The sequence below is a fragment of the Aethalodelphis obliquidens genome, unplaced genomic scaffold (assembly GCF_003676395.1).
Source record: "Aethalodelphis obliquidens isolate GAN/ISIS:26980383/991018 unplaced genomic scaffold, ASM367639v1 scaffold6, whole genome shotgun sequence".
NCBI classification, from domain to species: Eukaryota; Metazoa; Chordata; class Mammalia; order Artiodactyla; family Delphinidae; genus Aethalodelphis; species Aethalodelphis obliquidens.
The window spans coordinates 74,312,276-74,335,409 of NW_020837950.1; the positions used below are offsets into that span (position 1 = coordinate 74,312,276).

The 23,134-nt window shown below is 47.7% G+C and overlaps 1 protein-coding gene across 12 annotated transcripts in view; it reads right to left on the reverse strand.

Annotated features, from left to right (window-relative positions):
* Positions 1 to 23,134, reverse strand: part of FAM193A (family with sequence similarity 193 member A) — a 174,610-nt gene that overhangs the window by 67,071 nt on the left and 84,405 nt on the right. For 9 of the 12 annotated variants that reach the window (XM_027103897.1, XM_027103896.1, XM_027103898.1 and 6 more), the window contains exons 3-5: positions 8,149 to 8,294; positions 7,643 to 7,810; positions 4,318 to 4,552 (exon numbers count right to left, since the gene is read on the reverse strand). In XM_027103897.1, coding sequence (XP_026959698.1) covers positions 4,318 to 4,552; positions 7,643 to 7,810; positions 8,149 to 8,294 — 549 coding nt within the window. The remainder of the gene's footprint in view (positions 1 to 4,317; positions 4,553 to 7,642; positions 7,811 to 8,148; positions 8,295 to 23,134) is intronic. The other 3 variants (XM_027103899.1, XM_027103894.1, XM_027103902.1) reach the window with 1 other exon arrangement.

Sequence of the window (23,134 nt, forward strand, 5' to 3'; positions counted from 1 at the left end):
CATCTATGGCAACTGCAGGAGGGCGTCTATGGCACCTGCAGGAGGGCGTCTGTGGCACCTGCAGGGAGCCTCAAGCCCTTGACTCTGGCAACGTTCCCAGTGCCTGTCCTCACTGCACGTTTAACCGAAACACCAGTGCCTCCCAGGTCTAAGTTTTATCATTCTTGTTTCACACGCAGCATCTCTCGGAGCAATTACGATACAGGAAAGCTGGGTGGGGCAGAAGACCAGGGCCTGGGAACCGAAAAACTAGGCCCAAGGCCTGGAATGAGGCCTGATTACAAGCACATAATTTTAAGAACGTGCTTGTAATAATGACATAGCCACCGAGGCAGTGAGGAAAGGACATGTGTCACACACTTCAGCAGAGACCACTCTGCACAGGCGCTGTGCCAGCACGAGGACACAGAGACTAGCGCAGCAGGTCCCTGACTGCCGCGAGTCCCCGGGGGACAGAGGATTGGCGACGGTCTGATTTATGATTTGTCTCCATGACAAAGGAGCTAAGGCAGCAGCCAGACTAGGCCCTCAGCCAGATGACAGAGGGTCCAGGGAAGGCGTCCAGGAGAGCCAATCTCTGGGACAGAGTCAACAGTCCCTGCCCGCCAGCCTGTGAGCAACCCTGGGCACTGAGTTACAATACTTGCAAGGGTGGGACCACAGCTCTGGATTTGGGCTCACATTAACTAAAGGTAATAAAGGTAAAGACCGACTTATGAGGAAGACGTTTGACATTTTTTATGAAATCTGAAATTATACTTCCAGGCGAGTCATGCAAGAGAAACAGCAGACCCCAAGCTCGCTTCCCAACCTCAGATCAACTTGGGACGACAACACACGCTAGAAGTGCGAGTACTTCCCGTGGGCCACCCTGAACTTGGTGCTGCCGTGCCCCATTCACAGGCCAGAAACAGTGTGCAGAGGCTGAGCAACATGCCCTGGGCCTGGGGGCACGGGGTGTGCGGGGGGGTGCTGCCACAGCTGCTACGAGAGACGAGACCCGGGGGTCGGCGGAGACTTGGTGCTGCCCCCGCCGGAGGCCAAAGGAAAAGCTCCCGGGTGGCCTGAGCCTAGGCACTTCCGCCCAAACCACTCTCACTTCTCACTTCACCTGCAGGGAGGTGCTTGGGGGTTGGAAGAAGAAAGAGGAAGTGTGTACAGTCAAGTCCTACAGCAGAGCTTGAGAAACAGCTGGAGATCCAAGATTCTTCTGGCCTTGTAAATGGAAATTCGGATTTCACAATTCTTACAGCCTGGGAAGGCATTTCCTAGGTGAATGGAGGCCTGACTTTGGTCCCAGCTTTATTTCAGTGTGTACAACATTAGAAAACCTGTGGCCGGTTTGATGCCCAGGACACGAGCACATTTCCCAGGAAAGGCCTGTGTTTGAAGACACCTCTCTACGCCCTGACACGGTCCGTGGCCCTGCGGCGGCAGGAGGGCCGGAGGGGCTGTCTCCAGAGAGGCTAAGGGAGTGAGCACAGCGTGAGCCGGCAAGTGTGCACGGCGAGGGGGCTTGCCGCTTCAGGGACAACTGACCCCACTTGTGGCCAAGCCCAAAATCCGAGCTCTCAAGCAAACATCAGAACTTTGGAAAACTTACATCTGCCACTGTGGCCTTGAAGCTTCTCCACATTTAAAGATCTTTCTGAGGAGGGTCACAGGGATGGTGACAAAGGCCATTTTTTATATTGAATATCATGTTGCCTAACATGACACTGAATATCTTCAGCAAGATCTGTGTAGCTCACTCGGTGAACCAGTGTTTTCAAAATGACCGACGTCTGATGCTAGAAAACGACCTGAAGCGTGAGCCACACCAGTGGACTGTGACGGAACAGAGCCGGCTCAGCTCAGTGACCCGGTTTCAGGTTCTACACTGCAGCTAACCATTAAGAAGCACTGGGACTCCGGTGTATTCTCTCAAAGAAGAATTTCCACAACAAACTGAAAAGTCTATTAGACTATTCTTCCAAATACATATCTGTGGGAGGCCCAATTTTCTTCAAAAACTTCAACCGAAACAACCTATGAAGATACACGGAGCACAGAAGCAGATGTAAGAACACATATGTCCTCCGTTAAGCCACACTAAAGAGATGTGCAAACATGTAAACGGTGCCCCTCTTCTTACTAAACGTTTTGTTTTGGAAAACAGTATTTTTATTTAGAGATATGCTGTCTATGTTATGCAATGAGCTGTTATTTTAAAAGTGATTTAATGAATATCTTTAAATTTCTCCGTTTTAATTTCACCACAGTAAATATTGATAGATAATATCTGCACAAACAAATGCTATTTGGGGCTCTCCGTTTTTAAACGGAAAGGCGTCCAAGTCCAAAAATGCTGAGACTCTGAGACACGGACTCGGAAGTTAAGCTCACCTCGGCTCTGTCAACTCCTACCCTGCTCAGATCACGGGGTAGACCCGGAAAGACGCTGTTACAAATCCGTGAACTGTCCTCAATCCGGTTTGAACACCCCAAACACAAAACGAGATTTTTGAGATAACTGGGACATTTTTCTGAGCGCACAGAAATCACCATCACTTTTCTCAGGTGTGACAACGGTACAGTGGTTACATGGGATGAAGTGAGCTCGCAGAGGGGATCTGCGTGTTGCCCGACTCGCTGACTTCTAGGTTTGGGGGTTTTCACATCACATCAACAGCCCCCCACCCCTGCCAAGGTCACCCTAGGCACAGGCCCTTGCTGTCCCTCCTGTGGGCAGGGTCTCTCCTGCCCCCTCACAGAAGCTGTGATCATCTGTGGTCCCAGCATTACGTGCTGGACCTAGGCTGTACCTCCTTTCTCCCAGGACGAGAAGAAATCTTTGGAGGGAATGCTGGCTTCTGAGCACAGGACTTTCTCAGGACTCCACCAGCTTTCGCGTTGCTTTTCCCGCCAAGGCTTCTTGCCTTTCATGCCAACTCAGCAATGCGTTTTAAAAGGTTCTACCCTGATTTAGCCTGTGTCATCCAGAGTTCAGCTGTCTCCCCTGGAGGGAGGAAGGGTCCAGGTTACTGGTGTGGTGTCTCACTGGAAACCAAAGTGAGTATCTCCACGTGCAAAGCCAAGTGAAACAGATCACTGACCAAACAGCCGTATTCTGAGCTTAGAGCTTAGGCTCCAATTATTCTCCGGTAGCTGAGTAAGATGGCGTGCGCTCTAACCGGCCGGGGAGGGTGAGGCTGAGCTGGCCCTGGCTGGCTGGGGGGCAGCCGCAGCTCTCCGCACCGCTCTGTGCACCAGGCTCAGGCCAGTGATGGCACAGGGGAAGCGGCAGGGGAGCTGGACTTCTGGAGGACGGGGAGACATTCAGCGAGCCAGGGGCGGGTGCTGCTTGGGACGCCCGGGGGTCAGCCCCTCAGGCTCGGTGCTGAAGAGGGTAACCGCCCGCCCATGCATTCACCCGCTCATTTTCTCACGGTGGGTGCTTCCCTCGAGGTTTTCGGGACTCACTTGCGGGAACGGCAATGCTCTACTGAAGTGATGCCGCTTGAGGAGCTCTGTGAACCCCCCGAAACTACCTGCAAAATGGTTAATTTTTCTATCGAGGTCTATCAACTTTAGAGTCACATAAAGACCTTATGCTTAAAACCTTCGGAACCACTGGTTACTGCATTTGTTTCAAAATGCAGTTTTACCACTAAGAAAGCACCCAAAACCAGCCCAATGAACTCTCACTTAACAGTAAAATTTGAGTGATGATGAGAAACTCCACAGACTATTAGTAAGTCGAGAAAGCAAAGACGGCTTGTCCCTCTGTCCAGCCGGCAGGTGCGCCTGAGGCTGTCGAGGCCCAGGCCCAGGAACTGAGTTTCTACCAGAGGCCTCCTTCCACCCCGCTGTGGTCATCTCCCTTCTGAGGCAGTCAGAGACCGCCCACAGGGGGTCAGCGTCTCACGTGGTTCTATGACCCTATCCTCAGTCCAGCGCTGGGCTGGTGAGTAGATCAGTAATGGTGAGCCGGGGGGCCGGACACAGGTGCCCTGCCGTCCCCCATGCTCTGCACTCCACCTGAGAACACAGCCCCCATCTGCAGAATTCACAGCACAGCCACTCCTCTGTCTCCTTCCTACTGTCACCCACTCCGGCCCTCACCTCACACGGTCCCCACACCGTGCCCCCAGGACCCAAGGTCCCCGAGCAGTATTTCCGCTTTCATCCAGCAGCCAAGTCCAGAGGGGAGAGAAAGAGGAGAGGAATCAGGCCCCCAGCCCCGCCTGCACATCTCGGAGGAGGGGAGGGGCGTGACGGGCCTCCAGACCCCCCGCTCCTGCCCCCCGTCCCGGGCAGGGGACATAGCCGACTCACCAGGGTGCCGAGGAAGGTGCTGATGGTGCGCGCCGCCTGGCACAGGGCACCGTACTCCTCGAGGAGCAGGGAGATGAACTGGTGCGCTTGCGGGGGGCCCTGCAGGGCGGACGGCGACTTCACCCTGGACGCGGCCGACAGCTGCCGCAGGAGCCGGACCTTCATCTCTAGCACGTACTCTCTGGCCTGCTGCTCCAGCCGCTGGTACAGCTGGTAGGGGTCCCGCTCGCAGAGCCTGCACAGGAGAGAGAGTCACCACTCGCCCGCAGGGGGACCCTGGGAGCCTGGGGGTGCCCACCTAACAACGACCGCCATCTTCTCACAGTCAGCCTGCTTGACAGAGGGGGAGCCCCCAGAGTCACTGGCCAAACAGCAGTGACCGGCGTCCACTGAGAGCTCGCTGTCAACCCCCAAGGCGACGCCGGGTCAGACGCGAAGCCACATGGCTGGGCGAGTCCCCGGACTCAGGCAGCCAGCAGGTAGCAGAGTGGGCACAGCGGAGCCGCGCGGGGGCCACAGAACTGCCAAGCCCGGGAGACCCCAGCACTCATCTCTGAACGCTTATATGCGGACAGCGGAAAAGCCACGGCCCCCAGAGGTGACACCTGGCTGCAGCACGGGAGCGGGCTGCTCTTCCTTCTTCCTAGGAATTCAGTATCTGATCCAAATGGGCTGCTTCTACTATTTTCATAATCAGAAGAAACTTTACAGACAGTGTATCTCCTTTTAAATCATCCCACCAAAAGATACTAAAGGCGGTAAGAGAAAATGTGTAAGCTGAAGGTCAGAGACAACAAGTCAATACACGCCCCATCAGGCCACACAGCAACGATCATCTTCACGAATTTCTTCCCTAACTTGGAGAGCATCAACTTTTACAAACTTGTTCTATAGTAACTGGCATGACTATGTTTCAAGTGACCACTCGTTTCAGCTGTGCACTTCTGAGGAGCCTCCAGATGGAAACCTACATCCGATGAAGCGACAACTACAGCACCCGCCTGGAGCCCGTCACCAGGAGGAGCCGCTGGGACAACCACAGCACCCGCCTGGAGCCCGTCACCAGGAGGAGCCGCTGTGACTTCCGCACCCACGCTGTACAATACATTAAGCTGTAGCTCCTGGATTTGGGTAGTGGATCCTTTCACCTCTGGGCACCACGCTGGGTCAAAAGAGAAGACTGTAAGTTGTCACCTATTCCACTTTTAAGTGACCACACTACCTAGGTTGTAAAAGACAAGAGCCGAGTGAAAATGGAACTTGTGTAGCCTTACAAAAAACGTGGCCAGAGAAACAGTAAGAACCGATGGGACTCCCACTGTGGTGAGTCTACTTCACACAGATATATTGACTTTCTAGCTTAGCATGACAATCATAATTTTAATTACCAGTACAGCAACTGTTCTCTGAAACAGAAGGTATTTCATCTCTTAAAGGAAAGTCACAGAAGACTCAAAATGACACAGGGACAATCGAACTTACAAGGAGACTGGATGCCTCCTTCTTGGTTCTCTTCGCCTGCTGGAATTAGACATGCGTTGCATTTTATTTCTTTGTCCATTTCTGTATCTTATAAATTTAATGACTTGACCACATGGTACTTTTGCAAGTAGACTTGTAAAAAGCGCTATGGCCAAGGGGCAGGAAGATGAAGATGCTGTGGAAGCTCACCCAGCTGTGCGTTCAACAAGCACTGGGCCCAGGCGGCTGTGTCAAAGCCACAGCAGGAAGACGCCAGGAGAACAAACTCTCAGGCCGCTGGATGCTCGGAGCACACACACATACAGAGCGTAATTCCAGGTAGTGGCGGCAGTAACACGATAAAAAAGAAGGGAAGGGTTGATAAAGAATGATGCGGGAGGCCCCTCGGAGTTTAGGTCAGGTGGTCTCTTTGAGATGGTGACTCTGAAGTCTAAAGTGAAGGATGGAAGGGAGGAAAAAGAACCCTGAGCAAGGAAGAACATTCCAGACCGAGCGAAGAGAAGAAACCAGCAGGTCTGTGGAGGACGGCACGAGAGCCAGTGTGGCTGAACGCAGTGATGATGTGCGAAAATGGGGGGCGGTGGGAGGGGGAGGCAGAGCGGCAGGATGCCAAGGGCCACGGAAAGGGGCAAAGGAGAATCGCCGCCAGCTGTCAGGTCCTAGACACGGCCTTTACAGACGGCCCTTCCCGGTGTGTGCTGGCGTTCAGACAAGAGAAGGGTCCTTAGACATGGAGATGAGGAAAAGCGTAGGACGTGGAAAACATGTGGAAAACACGCGACATATATATACCCGGACCTCAAATGGCGGCGTGGAATGTTTCCATTCTTAACGGTGTGTTTCGTTACTAGAATACTGCTGTTTCCCAAACCTCTCTGCCGTAACGTCCCATCTGAACAATCGTTTACTGAGCATTTCCTTCCAATTGTCTCTGATTTTACTCTGGCCTCTTCCGAAGCATTCACAAGCTGTGAAGCTCCAAGTGTGACATGCAGGTTATATGTGCGTTCCTAATATTCACTAGGAAACCTAACTTCTAAAAAAGGCACACACCACCCAGAGCCATTTCACGTAGTCAAACCCTAGACACACCGGCCGAATCACTAACTAGTTAATACAGCCCATAGCCAGTCACCACCCCCATCTCCAGGAGGAACTCTACAGTACAGCGAACAAGAGGTTACAGAACCCCAAAGGGGCTGCATTCAAAACATGAAAAAAGGACCAAAATGAGAATCAGTTCATGGAACGTCTCGCTCAAATTTACTGCTTTTATTGGGAACCTCTCCAAACAGAGGAAACAAATGGTACAAACTCTAAGGAAGAATAAAAATTACACCCACTTCAAACTCTGTGCTGTCACTGAGCACAAGGTCCCCGCCTGCGCGAGCGCCCTGCCGGGAGCCCTGCCCAGTGAGGAGCACCTGTGTGAACGGGCCTGTGACAAATGGCTCTCCATCCGCCACCGGACCTCACGGGGCCTGGGTTTCCTCATCTCCTAAGCGGCATAACTGCCTCTCCTCCGCAGGGCAATAGAGCAGGAGTGCCTGAGAAAGTGCTCAGCGCCATCGCGGGCACAGCAAGTGCCCAGAAGGAGTCTTACTGTCAGCCTCAACACTAAGGAAGGAGACAAGTACGTTCGCTTTCATTACACGGGTAATAAGCCTTCCATCAGAATGAGAATCTGAGAGTTCACCCAGCCCGTCTGCTGCAGGCCTGCCACGTGCCCGGGGCCGAGCTCGCGGGACAAGCTCTCCCAACCCCGAGAGGGGAGTCCCCCCGAGCAGAGGGGAAGCCCGGGTGGGCGGCTGGTGGGGGAGGGCCGCGCCTGGGCAACACGCACCTGTCCACGAGCTCCTTCACCCCCTCCTTGTCGGGCACCAGAGACTGGTCCTGGTCGTCCGCCAGCGGGGTGCCCGCCTGCCGGTAGATGCAGCGGACTGTGTAGCGCACTTCCGACCAGTAGTTCTGCAGCTGCTGAGGTTCCCGCTCCGCCTCAGCCGAAATCTCCCTGAGGACAAACGCCCACAGGACCGGCGCCATCAGCCCCGGCACAGCCCCCAGGGCCCTTGGTTGTCAAGGCTCCCGTGGGCCCTGGTCCACCTCGGCCGAGCCGGGACCCGAGACCAGTCAGGACCCGCGCGTCTGGCTCCTCTTCCCAGGCCTCTGGCAGCAGCAGTGACGGCCTCCCCAGCCTCCAAGTCGGAGGCATCCATCGACCTGAGACCCTAACTGTTTCGGGGAGGCTCCCGCCCTCTGTGAGGACGTGCCTCCTCCCACCAGTCGTCAAGGGCAGCAATGAAGGAGGACCCCACCCCCCGCAGGCGGAGGGCCCCCCCATACCCGTACCTGCGCTCGCTGCAGGCCTCGCAGGCGCACGCGGTGTCCGAGGGGGCGGCTGTGGGTAACGGCTGAGCGCCCAGGGTGAGCCTCCCGCCACCGGCCTCGGGCTGCGAGCTGCCGAGCGGGGAGTGAAGAAGGAAGTCTTGACCCTGCTTTAGAGAAAAGAGAACAGACTCATTATGAGTAATGCTCACGGCCCAAATTCGTTACTAAGTATTCAGGACAATGCCTTTTAGAAAAAATGGAAAACCTACACATCAAAAAGAAAATATTTCAACCGACACTACATAGGAAACTTTCTCTCTGACACCCAAGAATTTTGTCTGGAACCGATTATTTTTCTACCTTCTGATAGTCACATCATAACCCCACGAGGACGGTCCATGAATCTCCTTCACACATTAAAAAAGAGCGATTCTACTCCCAGTGCCCTAACTGGTACCTGCAACCACCATCCCGGGGGACGCCGCTCGGCAGAAACCTGAGCCTCTGCCCCACAACGTCCAGGAGGAGGTGGGCTCAGACCCTGCCACCCCGCGGCCGCCATGGAGATCACGACCCCTCACCGCCCCCTGCCTAAGAACATGGTCCCATGACCCGCACAGCCGCCACCTGGTCCCTAGGGGACGTGGGCTCCAGGTTTAGGGCTGAGGACCCACACACAGTGCAGGAAGGTGCTTGCACGTCCCCCCAGGGATCGTGAGCAGGGCAGCCAGCTCCGGCCAGCGCCCCAGTGGCCTGAAGAGAAGGGCCAAGTCACAGGAAAGGCTCCTGAAGGGAGGACAGCATCGCTCCTCCTCCCGTCACCGTCAGGTCAAGTGCAAAGGCTCTGAGACAAGCCCGGCTCAGCCCTCAGCTGGGTGCCAACGCCCCCGCCTGCGGCCCCACCCCATCCACTGCTGGATGAAGCGCAAGAAAGTCCTCCAGTGGAGGGGCTGGGAGCAGGGGAGCCACTCCCAAGCCGCGGGTAGGGCTTGCGCCTTCGTTAAAGAACACCCCCAGCCCGAAAACGTTCCTGCTGGGTGAGCGGACCCTGGAGTTACACCGGGGGCAGAGCGGGGACGGGGGTGTCACACAGTCCCCAGCAGGCAGTCAGTGCAAGGGCTCGACTGAGGCCTAGGAAAACCTCGACAGGGCCTCCTATGGGCAAGAGCCACCTGCCATGGACGACCTGTGAGGACCGCAGGGCCTGGGCACCAGAGGGGACCACAGGGAGACCAGCAAAGAACGGAAGAGTGGGGGGCGGGGGTGGCAAGGGGAAGGCCGCAGGACAGGCACCGCTGCCCTCCAGCCCCGCAACATGCCCTTGGGTGACGCCGACGTCATTCATGGAAGCTGGGGGAGAAGCTCTGAACCAGATGAGACACTTGTGTTTTCTGCAGATGGGACATGCATTCCTGACAATGAGACAATGCGGATTCTAACTGTGCCTGGAGAGGCCACGGGTCTGACGGACAAGTCAGCGAGGGGCAGGAACGGGCGGTCAGACGAGACGGGTCTGAGGCGGTGGTGGAGGAAGCAGGCTGCTCCCCGAGAGCAGCGAGGCCGCGCGCCCCACCTCCACCCCCCACGCACCCACACTCCACCCCACCCACGTGTCCAGCCCAGCCGAGGCCACTGTCACCCACCCCAGGCCTGGATACCACAGTGCTACAGCCGCCTTGCACACCGAGGGTCCGTTCTCCAAGCAGCAGCCAGAGTGGTGTTTAACGCACGAATGAGACCACACAGATCCCTGCAAAGACCCGCCCACACCATCTGAACAGACTCTCATGTCTTCCCGCTGGCTTCAAGGTTGGCCAGGACCAACGTCTGCTTTTATTTCACTGCACTTGCTCCCTTCACCCAGAGGGCTAATCTACTAAGCCTTTGAATGGCTTCCGACAAAAGAAGAATTCTCTCCATCAATCACGCCTCAGCTAAAAGATACCTACTCAGGGGGGCCGGCTGAACCAGTTCTCAATTCTTGCGTCTCAGCTCCAAACCCACCACCTTCTGCCCTGCAAACACTGCTCCTCTGCTGTGGTCGGCACCTGGCCTCTTCGGCAGAGGCCTCCCTCCTGGTCCCCGGCTGCACTGGCCCACTCCTACCACTCGGAGGCCGAGGGACCAGGTGCAGCCCCTGCTCCGGCGAGCCCGCCGGCCGCTGCTCCAGCCTCCCAGCAGCCCCTCTGCTCCAAGCGTGTCCTCGAGCCCTCCCCTGACCCCGAGTGGCTGCTCCCTGGATGCACCACGACTGTATCCTTAGAGCTCCCTTCTCGGGTCTGGGAATGGGTCTCCCGTCACTAGCTCACCACCCTCCACATTCAAGTGACCCTGTTCACATCCGTGGTGCGCTGCCGCCTCCTGACCTTGGTCACCCTGGCTAATCTCTGACATCACAAACTGCTATCTGAATTCCTGGGGTTTTCCTGTTTTAGACCTGTCTTCACCACAAGAAGATCAGTTCCGTGAGAGCAGGACCCGTTCTGACCCACCTGCCACTGCACACGAGCACCAGTGACGCTGCCTGGTACCCTGGGCAGACTCGGAACAGCGGCCAAGAACCTGAAAAACCTTTCCTACTGACATGGGAGGAAGCTTCAGACCTTTCAAAACAGGGCGCGTGGCTACCATATGGTAAATCCTTAAACGTGTCACCTCACGGTGCACATCTCACATTTAACTTCAGTTACTGTGTTATGCCCAAGTCCAACACAGTTTAAAAGAATACAACAAAATCCAACACTTCAACAATGTGAAATATACAATGTCCAGCATCCAATAACAAAGCCAAGAGGCAGGAAAATACAACACATAACCAGGAGGGGAACCAATCCACAGAAACAGACCCCAAATAACAGAGACGATGCGACCAACAGGCAAGGACCTGGAACTGGAGACTATGAATAAACTCCATATGCTCATGAAAGTAGAGGAAAACAAACATGGTGAGCTGAGAGACCAAAGATGCAAAAATACGCAAATGGAACTTCTGGAGATGAAAAATAAAAAGTATCTTGAAAGAAAAAATACATGAGATAGACAAGAGCAGATTACACCCAGCGGAGTATCAATCAACCTGAAGACAAGTAATACAAATAAATATCCAAAATGAAGCACAGCGAGAAACAGGATTGAGAAAAACAAACAAAGCATTTGTAAGACAAAATCAAGATGTCTAACACACAGGTAATTGTGTCCCAGGAAAAAAGGGGCTAAATCATTGAAGATTTCCCAAATTTGATGAAACTGTAAACTGACATATCTTAAAAGCTCCTGCAATCCCAAGCACAGTAAACCAAAGCTAACAACCAAGTCACACAGAGCAAAACTGTTAAACACCAGTGAGAAGTACACAGCTGAGAAGCAGGCAGAGGAAATCACCCCTTCGGTCTACAGGAGCAAAGAGAAGAACAACAACGCCACTGCGCATCAGAAACAGGTTGGGCAGCAAAGACCTGACCTACAGCCTAGAATTCTGAACAAAAGTAACGGTTAAAAATGAGGGCAAAATAAAAGCTCTCAGTCAGACAAACAGAGGCTTCCCTGCAGGACAAGAAATGTTAAAGGCAGTTCCAGTTAAATGGCCCCAAGTGGAGATGTGGGGCTACACATGATGAAGATGTGGGCCAAAGACCCCTCTCATTTGTAAACTCTTTTAAAAAGATAACTAACCTGGGGGGGTGGGGTGGGTGGGGAGAGGGATAAATTAGGAGTTTGGGATTAGTGGATACAAACTACTATATATAAAATAGATAAAAAAACAAGGTCCTACTGCATAGCACAGGGAACTATATTCAATATCCTGCAATAAACCATAATGGAAAAGAATATGAAAAAAGAATATGTATGTATAACTGACTCACCTTTGCTGTACACGAGAAACTAACACAACACTGTAAATCAACTCTACCTCAAAAATAAGAGAGAGACTAAGCAAACTATGATATCAGAATGATGGAATACTCTGCAGCCATTAAAATATGTATAGAGTCTATACAGAGATATGAAAAAAGCAAGTTAACTATTTAAAGCAAAAGTAATAAAAATCTATGGTAAAGTTTACAAGAGATATGCAAAAAATATATGACTACACTAACACAAAAAACGGTGGTGCTCTGAGTACAATATTGAAAGGTTCTTACACTACATATTAAGTACATAATATTCTTTGAAAGTAGAGGCTGAAAAATTGAAGATATATACTGTAAACTCTAGAACCATTAAAAATTATGAAACAAGGTGATATAGGTAATAAGCCAAGAGGAGGTAAAACAGGGTCATAAAAATATTCGGGGACTTTCCTGGTGGTCCAGGGGTAAAGAATGCACCTCAAAATGCAGGGGACGCGGGTTCGACCCCTGGTCAGGGAACTAAGATCTCACATGCCACGGGGCAACTAAGCCCACGTGCCATAACTACTGAGGCCACGCACCTCCACTAGAGAACCCATGTGCCGCAACTACAGAGCCCACACGCCCTAGAGCCTGCACGCCACAACTAGAGAAGAGAAAACCTGCACACTACAACTAGAGAGAAGCCCATGTGCCTCAACGAAGATCCTGCATGCTGCAACTAAGACCCGATGCAGCTAAAAATAAATAAATAACAAATCTTAAAAAGAAAGAAAGAAAGAAAAATATTCAATTAATCCAAAAGAAAAGACGGAAAAGAAGAACAGCAAACAACAGATGGGAAAAATAGGGGGGAAAAAAAAAGCAAGATGGTATATTTAAATCCAAACTATCAATAATTACATTAAATGGAAATAAATATTCTAATTGTTAGCAGAGATGGTCAGACTGGATTAGAAAGCAAGAGCCACTATGTTTTCTACAGGAGATTACAAAGACACAAATAGGTTGAAAATAAAGGTTAGGAGACAAATTCCATGCAAGCACTAACCAAAAAAAGCTGGGTGGTATTAGCATCAGCAAAAGTTGGCCTCAGAACAAGGAATATTGGCACCAGTGAAGGGGATGATGAATATGATGATGATAAAATAATAATGACAACAAGACTGATTCAACAAGAAGCAATAACCATGCTAAACGGGTAAGCACTCTAATAACAGAGCTCAAAATACGTGAGGCAGGAATTAAAAGGATAAATGTAAAAGTCCACAATTACGTCTGGAAATTTCAACACTCCTTTCAATTACTAGACCAGACGGAAACATCAGAAAGGGTGTCAACGTGACCACCACCGTCAACCAATCTGATCTAACACTCACAGTACACTCTTCCCAACAACAGCAGAACACAAATTCTTTCAAGTGCACATGGAACATTAACCAAGACTGAACACAAAACAAATGTCAACACGTTAAAAAAAATTCAATCATATTAAGTATGTTCTCTGATTACAATGATAATAGTAATAAAAAGGTCAAAAGGTACAAACTTCCATTTATAAAATAAATTATGTCAAGGGGATCTAATGTACAGCATGGTAACTATGTTAATAATGCTCTACTGCATATCTGAAAGGTGTTAAGAGCGTATATCTTAAAAGTCCTCATCACACACAAAAAAACTGTTTTTGTAACTATGTATGATGATGGACGTTAACTAGACTTACTGCAGTGATCATTTTGCAATCTATACAAATACTGAATCATTATGTTGTACACCTGCAACTAATAGAATGTTGTATGTCAATTATACCTTAATTCTGGGAACTCCCTAGTGATCCAGTGGTTAGGACTCAGCACTTTCACTGCCAGGGCCCAGGTTTGATCCCTGGTCGGGAAACTAAGATCCCGCAAGCTGTGTGGCACAGCCAAATTAAAAAATACATATATATACATATACCTTAACTTAAAAAGACATCTAGAAAACACACCAAATTATAAGGAAGTTTAAAAACACAATTCTAAATAACCCATGGGTCAAAGGATAAATCATGCTAAGAGTAAGTATAAAATATTTTGAACAGAATGAAAAACACAACATATCGAAATTTGTGGGATGCAGCTAAAGGAATGCTTAGATAGAATTGTCGGGAATAAAACACACATCAGAAAAGAAGAAAGGTCTCAAATCAATGATGTAAACTTCTACCTTAAGAAACCAAGAGGGCTTCCCTGGTGGCGCAGTGGTTGAGAGTCCGCCTGCCGATGCAGGGGACATGGGTTTGTGCCCTGGTCCGGGAAGATCCCACATGCCGCGGAGCGGCTGCGCCCGTGAGCCATGGCCGCTGAGCCTGCGCGTCCGGAGCCTGTGCTCCACAACGGGAGAGGCCACAGCAGTGAGAGGGCCGTGTACCGCAAAAAAACCCAAAAAACAAACAAACAAACAAACAAACAAAAAAAGAATAATAAATTAAGTATAAAGTAGAAAGAATAAACCTAAGAGCAGAAATTAATAAAATAGAAAATGGAAAATCAATTAAAACAAAATGTGGTTCTTTTCCCTTTTATTGAAAAGATCAATGAAAATGATAAACCTCTAGCCAGGCTATCAGGGAGAAAAAGAGACAAAAACAAAACCCAAACAACTGATATCAGGAATGAAAGGGAGGGCACACAATCACTACAGATCCTGTGATAAATTTAAAAATAACAAGGGAGTATTCTGAACAACTTCACACCAATATATTTGACATAAAAAGGGCGAATTTCTTTCTCTCCCCAGTTTTACTGAGATACAACTGACATATATCACTGTATATGTTTAAAAAGTCCAGCAAAACGACTTGACTTGCATATACTGTGAAATGATTATGCAAATTTCTTTAAAGACAAAAATTAACAAAGCTCACTCATGAAGAAAGACAATCTTTACTAACTAAACTGGACTCACAGTTCAAAACCTTCCCAATAATGCCAATTCTAGGTCAAGAGAGCTTCACTGGTGAATTCTACCAAACATTTAAGGCAGAAATAATACCAATTCTACGCAAACTTTTCCAGAAAATTAAAGAAGAGAGAATACTTCCCAGCTCATTCTAAAAGGCAAATATTACCCTGACACCAAAACCACACAAAGATATTGTCAGACAAGAAACTTAGAGACTAATATCCTTCATGAACACAGATGCAACAATCTTTAGAAAAACAGTAGCAAATCCAATACAGCAATCTATAAAAAAGATAATACACCATAACCAAGCGTGGATTATCCCAGGAATGCAAGGTTCATTCAACATTTCAAAAATCACCATGATTAAAAAAAAAAAAAAAAAAATCACCATGATTAATTTTGTTAACAAACTAAAAAAGAAAAGCTCTATGATCATCTTAATAGATGTAGGAAGAGAATTTGTCCAAATTAAATATCCATTCATGATAACTCTCAGCAAACTAAAAACAGAAGTAAACTTTTTCAACCTGATCTACAAGATTCTTCTTCTATACTTAATGGCGAAAAACTAAATGCTTTCCCCTTAACACTGGGAACAGGGAAGGATGTCTGCTCATACCACTTCTATTCTACATCATACTGATGGCTCCAGCCAACGGAATAACGAAGAAGAAAAAAAAAGACATACAGATTGGAAATGAAAAAACACATTATTTTTAGATGATGTGATCAACTACGTAGAAAACCCTACAGAGTCTACCAAAAGACCACTAGAATTAATAAATGAATCTTGGGACTTCCCTGGTGGTCCAGTGGTTAAGAATCGGCCTTCCAATGCAGGGGACACAAGTTCAATCCCTGGTTGGAGAACTAAGATCCCACATGCCGCGGGGCAATGAAGCCCAGGCGCCACCAACTACTGAGCCCACGCACCACAACTAGACAGCCCGCATGCCACAAACTACAACTCTGCAACTAAGCCCGTGCGCCATGACTACAGAGCCCACGCGCTCTGGAGCCCGCGTGCCACAACTAGAGAGAAGCCCACGTGCCGCAACAAAAGGTCTCGTGTGCCGCAACTAAGACCCAATGCAGTCAACAAATAAATAAATAAATAAATGATTTTAAAAATAAATGAATCTTCACAGGATATAAGGTCAACATACAAAAAACAGTTACACTTCTATAGACTAGCAATAAATGATTGGACACTGAAATTTTTTTAGAAGTACTATTTAAAATAGCAAGAAAAAGATGAAATGCTTTGGAAATGTTTCAATACGCTGTGTGTAAAGCCTACATATTGAAGACTACAAAACCACTCTAAGAATAAACTTAAAAACTAAATAAATGAAAAGTCATATCATGTTCATGGACTGGGAGACTCAATATTACTTTGATGTCATTTCTCCCCAAATTGGTCTACAGACTCAACACAGTGCCAGTTAAAATCTCAGTGGGTTTTTCTGTAGAAACTGGCAAGATGATTTTAAACTTTATATGGGAATGCAAAGGACCTAGAACAGCCAAACACTTTTTAAGAAGAACAAAGCTTGAGGACCTTTACTACCTAATTTCATAACTTACTATAAAAAGCTTCAGGAATCAGGACAGTATGGTACTGGCAAAAGCATGGGTATACACGTAGAGTGGAAGTCCAGAAGTAGACCCACACATACAGCATCAACTGAGTTTTGACAAAGATGCCAAGGTATTTCAATGAGGAAAAACAGCATTTTCAACAATAGTTCTTGAACAACTGCATGCCCATATACAAGGATGAACCTCAACCCTTACTTCACAAAAGATACAAAACTTCACTCAAAATGGATCAAGAATCAAACGCAGAACCTCAAACTGTAAGACATCTAGAAAAAAACACAGGGCAAAAAAATCTTTATAAACTTTGGGTAGCAAAGATTTCTTATACAGAACACAAAAAGCCCAAATCATTTAAAAATTGATAAACTGGACTTGACCAAAATTAAAATTTTTTGATGTTCAAAACACAGTGTTATTGGGACTTCCCTGGTAGTCCAGTGGGTAAGACTCCACGCTCACAATGCAAGGGGTCTGGGTTCGATCCCTGGTCAGGGAACTAGAGCCCGCATGCATGCAGCAACTAAGAAGCCCGCATGCCGCAACTAAAGGATCCCGCATGCCGCAACAAAGATCCCACGTGCCACAAGTAAGACCCAGCGCACCCAAAATAAATGAATAAATAAATATTAAAAACAACAACAACAACAGTGTTAATGTAATGAAAAGGCAAACCACACTGGGAGAAAATGTCTGAGAAACATACCTGATAAAAGGCTTGTATTCAGAATATATAAAGATTTCTGGCAACTCAATAGTAAGACAAACCACCCAATTAAAAATATGCAAAAGGTCTGAACAGTCACTTCACTAAAGAGACAGAAAATAAGCACATGAAAAGATGCTCAACAAGTCATTAAGAAAATGCAATTTAAAACCATAATGAGATAACACTACGAGCCATTATCAGACTGGCCATAATTAAAGGCTATCAATATCCAACCTTGGTGAGGATGGAGATATAAAGGAGAACTCTCACACGCGGCTGGGAAACAGTATAAGCGTTTTGGAAAACAGCATGAGAGGTCCTTATAATGTTAGTCACACACTTACCCACAACCTAGCAATTCCACTCCTAGGTATTTACCAAAGAGAAATGAACTCTGTCCAAACAAAGACTTGTACTCACATGTTACCAGCAGCTTTATTCATGATAGCCCAAACGAGGAAACACCACTGTCCCTCTATTGGTGAGTGGATAAACTGTGGTTCATCCATACAGCGGAATACTGCTCAGAAATCATTAACTACTGATACATGCAAGAACATGATAAGACTTAAAAGCATTATATTAAGCTAAAAAAGGCAAAGACTACCATTCAGATTATCTTTCTGTGAGGCTGACTCAAGTTCTGCCCTCTTGATCTGACAATTCGTGGTAGCAGTGACCCATTTTATTAGCACAACCACTTTCATGAGGTTCATTACAAACGAATTTTATATGTTTGCATTATGAACCAAGACTCAACAGAGCAAACATTCGAGATAAGGACGACTGTTAACAAACTCTTAAATGGTTGGTTTCAATTGGAACTACATGCCTTTGATTAGAACTGTGGTCATGGTAACCATTAAGAGAACCTGGCTACTTAGTGTAAAACGCAAGACTTACATTTTAACAATATATAGGTGAACACAGACACAAATGCTAATGTCCACAACCAAAAGCCTTTATACATCAGTCAACCCTGAAAACAGGAAAGTAGAATATTAATTTGCTAAGTAGTCATCCTTGTGGCAGGATGCCTGAGGGCTACACAGGCCCCTTTAAAGAAAAAATAGGGACTTCCCTGGTGGAGCAGTGGTTAATAATCCACCTCCCAATGCAGGGGACAGGGGTTTGATCCCTGGTCTGGGAATATCCCACATGCCATGGAGCAACTAAGCCCGTGCGCCACAACTACTGAGCCTGCGCTCTAGAGTCCACGAGCCACAACTACTGAGCCCACGTGCCTAGAGCCCGTGCTCCACAACAAGAGAAGCCACCCCAATGGGAAGCCCACGCACCGCAACAAAGAGTAGCCCCTGCTCGCCGCAACTAGAGAAAGCCCGCGCACAGCAACAAAGACCCAACGCAGCCATAAATAAATAAATAAATAAATAAATAAAATAATAAATAAATAAAAGAAAAAATAATTCTCCAGAGTACCATCTCCCACTCCCCCACACCAGACTTAAAACTATTTTTGTTACTTAAACAAACACAAATGTAAAATGCAACATAACCTATGTTTTTAAGGCCTTTTTATAACTATAAAAAACCAAGCTGGTCTACAACTTAAATACAAAACCCCCTGAAAATCATTAAAATTCAAATTAACATTATTTTAAAGACACAGATGGGGGAATTCCCTGGCGGTGGTCCAATGGTTAGCACTCAGCACTCTCACTGCTGAGAGCTGGTTCAATCCCTGGTCAGGGAAATTAAGATCCCACAAGCCTCACAGCAGGGCCAAAAAAGAAAGAAAAAAAAAAAGGATGATTCGTTGAAACCAAATTGCTAAATTCAACACAGCCTGGTTCTGACAACTAAGTGCAGGCAGGCTCTCCTGAGTGGGTCTCTGCACAATGTCTCCACCATCCCACCTCTTTGCCTGTCTGAATTTCTCCTGCACAGAGCGGGTCACACCTTTGATGGGTCTTTGCTTGGCTTCAGCAGAGAATGTGAATATCAAGACAACTGCTGCTGCTGCCTCAGTAACCCTGAAAAGCAGTGCACCCAGGCCCACAGAAGTCAGGGGCAAAGCCTTCCACACGATCTGAGCCTGCCTGCCCCATTATCAGAATACAAGCCATCAGAGAACTCACAGATCAGGAACACACGTCCACAGCCCCAACAAGGTGTGAACTACTGTACAGGAAGCATACTGTAAACATTCTTAAGTCCTGAAACATTACCTGTGGATACAAATCAAAGGAAGGCTCGGTCCTTCATTCAAAAATCATTCCCAGGTACCTGCTCTGTGCCAGGCCTGTGTAGACACCCTGAGATGGGTGAGACAGGAACCAGGGCAAAGGAGTTGCAGTAGAAATTCGGCGTGGGGTTAGGGGGTGCCAGCAGGTCGGAAGGGCTGAGGCGCATGCCGGCGGTAAAGGGTAAGCGACTCTGCTCTCAGTTACCCTGGGGCCAGGCCTCTGCTGAGCCTGTTCAGCCGAGCCGCCCTGCCTGGCTCTCTCTCCAACACCGGACGCTGCTGAGGGGGAAGGTCCTTGCCGATGGGCAGTGATGTCTCCACCTTCAACAAGCACCTCAGGCTGTCCAGCAACCCGGATGCCCCGCCAGCTCACTGTTCTCACTGAAACCTTACCCACTCCCTTGCTCCTTCCCAGTCCCCTCAATCCACTCTCGCTCACAAAAACAAGTTTATAAAAAAATTCTGGCAGCAATCTTCTCAACTTCTACACTCCTCACCCGACCTTACTTGCATCCTCTACAGGCTCGCCTGCAAATCTGTCTCTTCCAGAAACAGGCACTGGCTCTCCTGTCTTAGTGGGACCTCATGAGGGCACCATCTGTCTACCTTACTGCTCCCCCACCCCAGCCTCAAGCTCTGCCTCCCTGACGCCAAGCCGAGGTGAGAACACAGGCGACCGGGGCTCAAGTGCTGCTGGCGCTCACTCCAGAGGCTGGGGCTGCCTTACGAATGTGTCTGAAGTAGCTGTAACCCAGCAACTCCACTCCACAGATAAACACTCTGTGATGCCTGGGCTCAGGGATGCCCGGAGAGCTGGTAAAACATCCCTTCTGGGGGTGTCTGTGAGGTGTCTCCGGAGAGACCAGCACTGGAATGGGCAGGCTGAATACCGAAGCCAGCCCTCCCCAGTGAAGATGGATATCGTCCACTCCTCCGAGGGTCTGAACGGAGTAAAAAGGCAGAGAGATGTCCACCTTCTGCCCTCGGACACCAGCGCTTCCGGTCCTCCGGCTTTGCAGAATGTGCACAGTGAGACTTCTGGCCTCCATAACCACTTGAGCCAGTCCCCACGATAAACCTCTTCTTTTCTTTTCCCTATCTATCTAACTATCCATCCATCCATCCATCCACCCATCCATCTCCTGTTGGTTCTGTTTCTCTGGAAAATCCCGACCAAAACACACCCTAACAAAACTCTTACAAACGAGTACCAAGAGATGGATATATAGATGCCCGACGGCATTTTTTTTTAAAATAACTGCAAAACCCAGAAAACAACTCTGTATCTTCCAACAAAATTTGTTTAAGTAGTATTTTTTAATGGGCATTTTGTTTTCGATACTGGGCTTCAATATTTTCCCCCAGTTTTATGGAAAAATAATTGATGTACATCACTGTAAACTTTAAGGCATACAGCATGATGGTTTGATTTACCTATATTGTGAAATGATTACCACAATGGGTTCAGCTAACACCCATCTTCTCACACAGATAGAGGACAACCTTTTTCCTTGTGATGAGAGCTGTTAGCATTCACTCTCTCAGCAACCTGCCTATGAGTCATACAGCACCGTCGGCTACAGTCACCATGTTGTACATCACATCCCGGGGACATGCTTATCTTGTAACTGGAAGTTTGTACCTGTTGGCCACCTTCTTCAATTCCCCATTCTGTCACCCTCTGCCTTTGGTAACCACAAGTCCGATTTCTTTTTCTCCAAGTCTGGCTTTGGGTTTGTTTTTTGTGTTTTTAGATTTCACGTGTAAGTGAGATCATACAGTACTTGTCTTCCTCTGTCTGACTTACTTCACTAAGCAGAATGCCTTCAAAGTCCATGTCTATCCATGTTGTCCTAATGGGAAGGCTTCCTCATTTTTTATGGCCAAATAACATCCCATTGTTTTTATATGTATGTGTGTATACAAACACACACACACACACACACACACACACACACACACACACACCCCACATCTTCTTTATCCATTCATCCAACAATGAACACTTAGATTGTTTCCATGACTCGGCTATTGTACATAATGCTGTTATGAACATGGTGCTGCAGGTACCTTTTCAAGTTAGTATCTCACTTCCTTTGTATATATTCCCAGAAGTGGACCTGCTGATGCGTATGATAATTCTATTTTTAACTCTTTGAGGATCCTCCATACTGTTCTCCACCGTGGCTCCACCATTTTACAATCCCACCAACAGTGCACAAGGGTTGCTTTTCTCCACATTCATGCCAGCATTTGTCATCTCCTGTCTTGCTGATGATACGGCCCTTCTAACAGGCCTGGTTCTGATTTGCATTTTCCTAATGACAAGTGATGTTGAGCATCTTTTCATGTACCTGTTGGCCTTTTACATATATTATTTAGAGAAATGTCTATGGGTCCTTTGCCCATTTTTTCCCTGGCTTATTTGGTTTTTTGCTGCTGAGTTGTATAGAGCTCTTGAAATATTTTGGATGTTATCCTCTTATCAGATATATGGTTTGCAAATATTTTTTCCCATTCTGTAGATTTTCTTCTTTTTTTTTCTTTCTTTTTTTTTTTTTTTTGCGATACGCGGGCCTTTCACTGCTGTGGCCTCTCCCGTTGCGGAGCACAGGCTCCGGACGCGCAGGCTCAGCGGCCATGGCTCACGGGCCCAGCCGCTCCGCGGCATGTGGGATCTTCCCGGGCAGGGGCACGAACCTGCGTCCCCCTTACCGGCAGGCGGACTCTCAACCACTGCGCCACCAGGGAAGCCCTGTAGATTTTCTTTTTCACTTTGTTGATGGTTTCTTTTGCTGTCAGAAGCTTTTTAATTTGATGTAGTCCCAGTTGTTTATTTTTTATCTTGTTGCTTGTGCTTTAGGTGTCAAATCCAAAAAGTCACTACTAAGACCCATGTCAAGGAGCTTTATTCCTATATTAAGTCTGTAATCCATTTTGAGTTAATGTTTTTGAGTGGTCTAAGATATGGGTCAAGTTTCATTCTTTCACACGCGAATATCCAATTATCTCAGAACAGTTTATTGAAAAGATTGTCTTTTCTCCACTATTCAACAAAATTATTGATGAATAAATTACAGTATAGCAACATATTGGATTATATGTGAATTGTATTATGTGAAAAATGAATGAATTATATTAGGGAAAATGCACAAACTGCAGCTACCCAGACAGCATGAGGAATCATAAACAGAGAAGACAGCATAAGCACACACTTTCATAAAGGTCAAAAACAAACAAAAATAAATAATTTATTATTTAGAGATACACATATAGGCAGTGTAACTTTTTTTTAAAGGGTTTAATAAAGTAAGGGAATGAGCAATACAAAAGGACAGCATTTACCTTGGAAGGGGAGAAACAAAGATGGAGAAGGGAAGAGCACACAGGCACACAGGTGTTAGGGATGGCCTGATTTTTAATGCTGACTGGTGTTCATTTTATCATCCCTCATAACATGTATACTGTAGACATAATTCATATATATATCAAATATCACATAGTAAAAAAATAAAATTTAAATGGGAGGAAAAACCTCTCCCCACTACCAGCTCTTTTCTTCATTATTTCAACATTTCCAAGTCCCTCCTCCAGCTGTGTCTGTCCTCTCCTCCCCTCACAGTCAAGCATCTGAAAGATCAGCCCCTTAACTGGACTTGCTCAGCTTCCTCTCCACTGAGTTATTGTTCACAC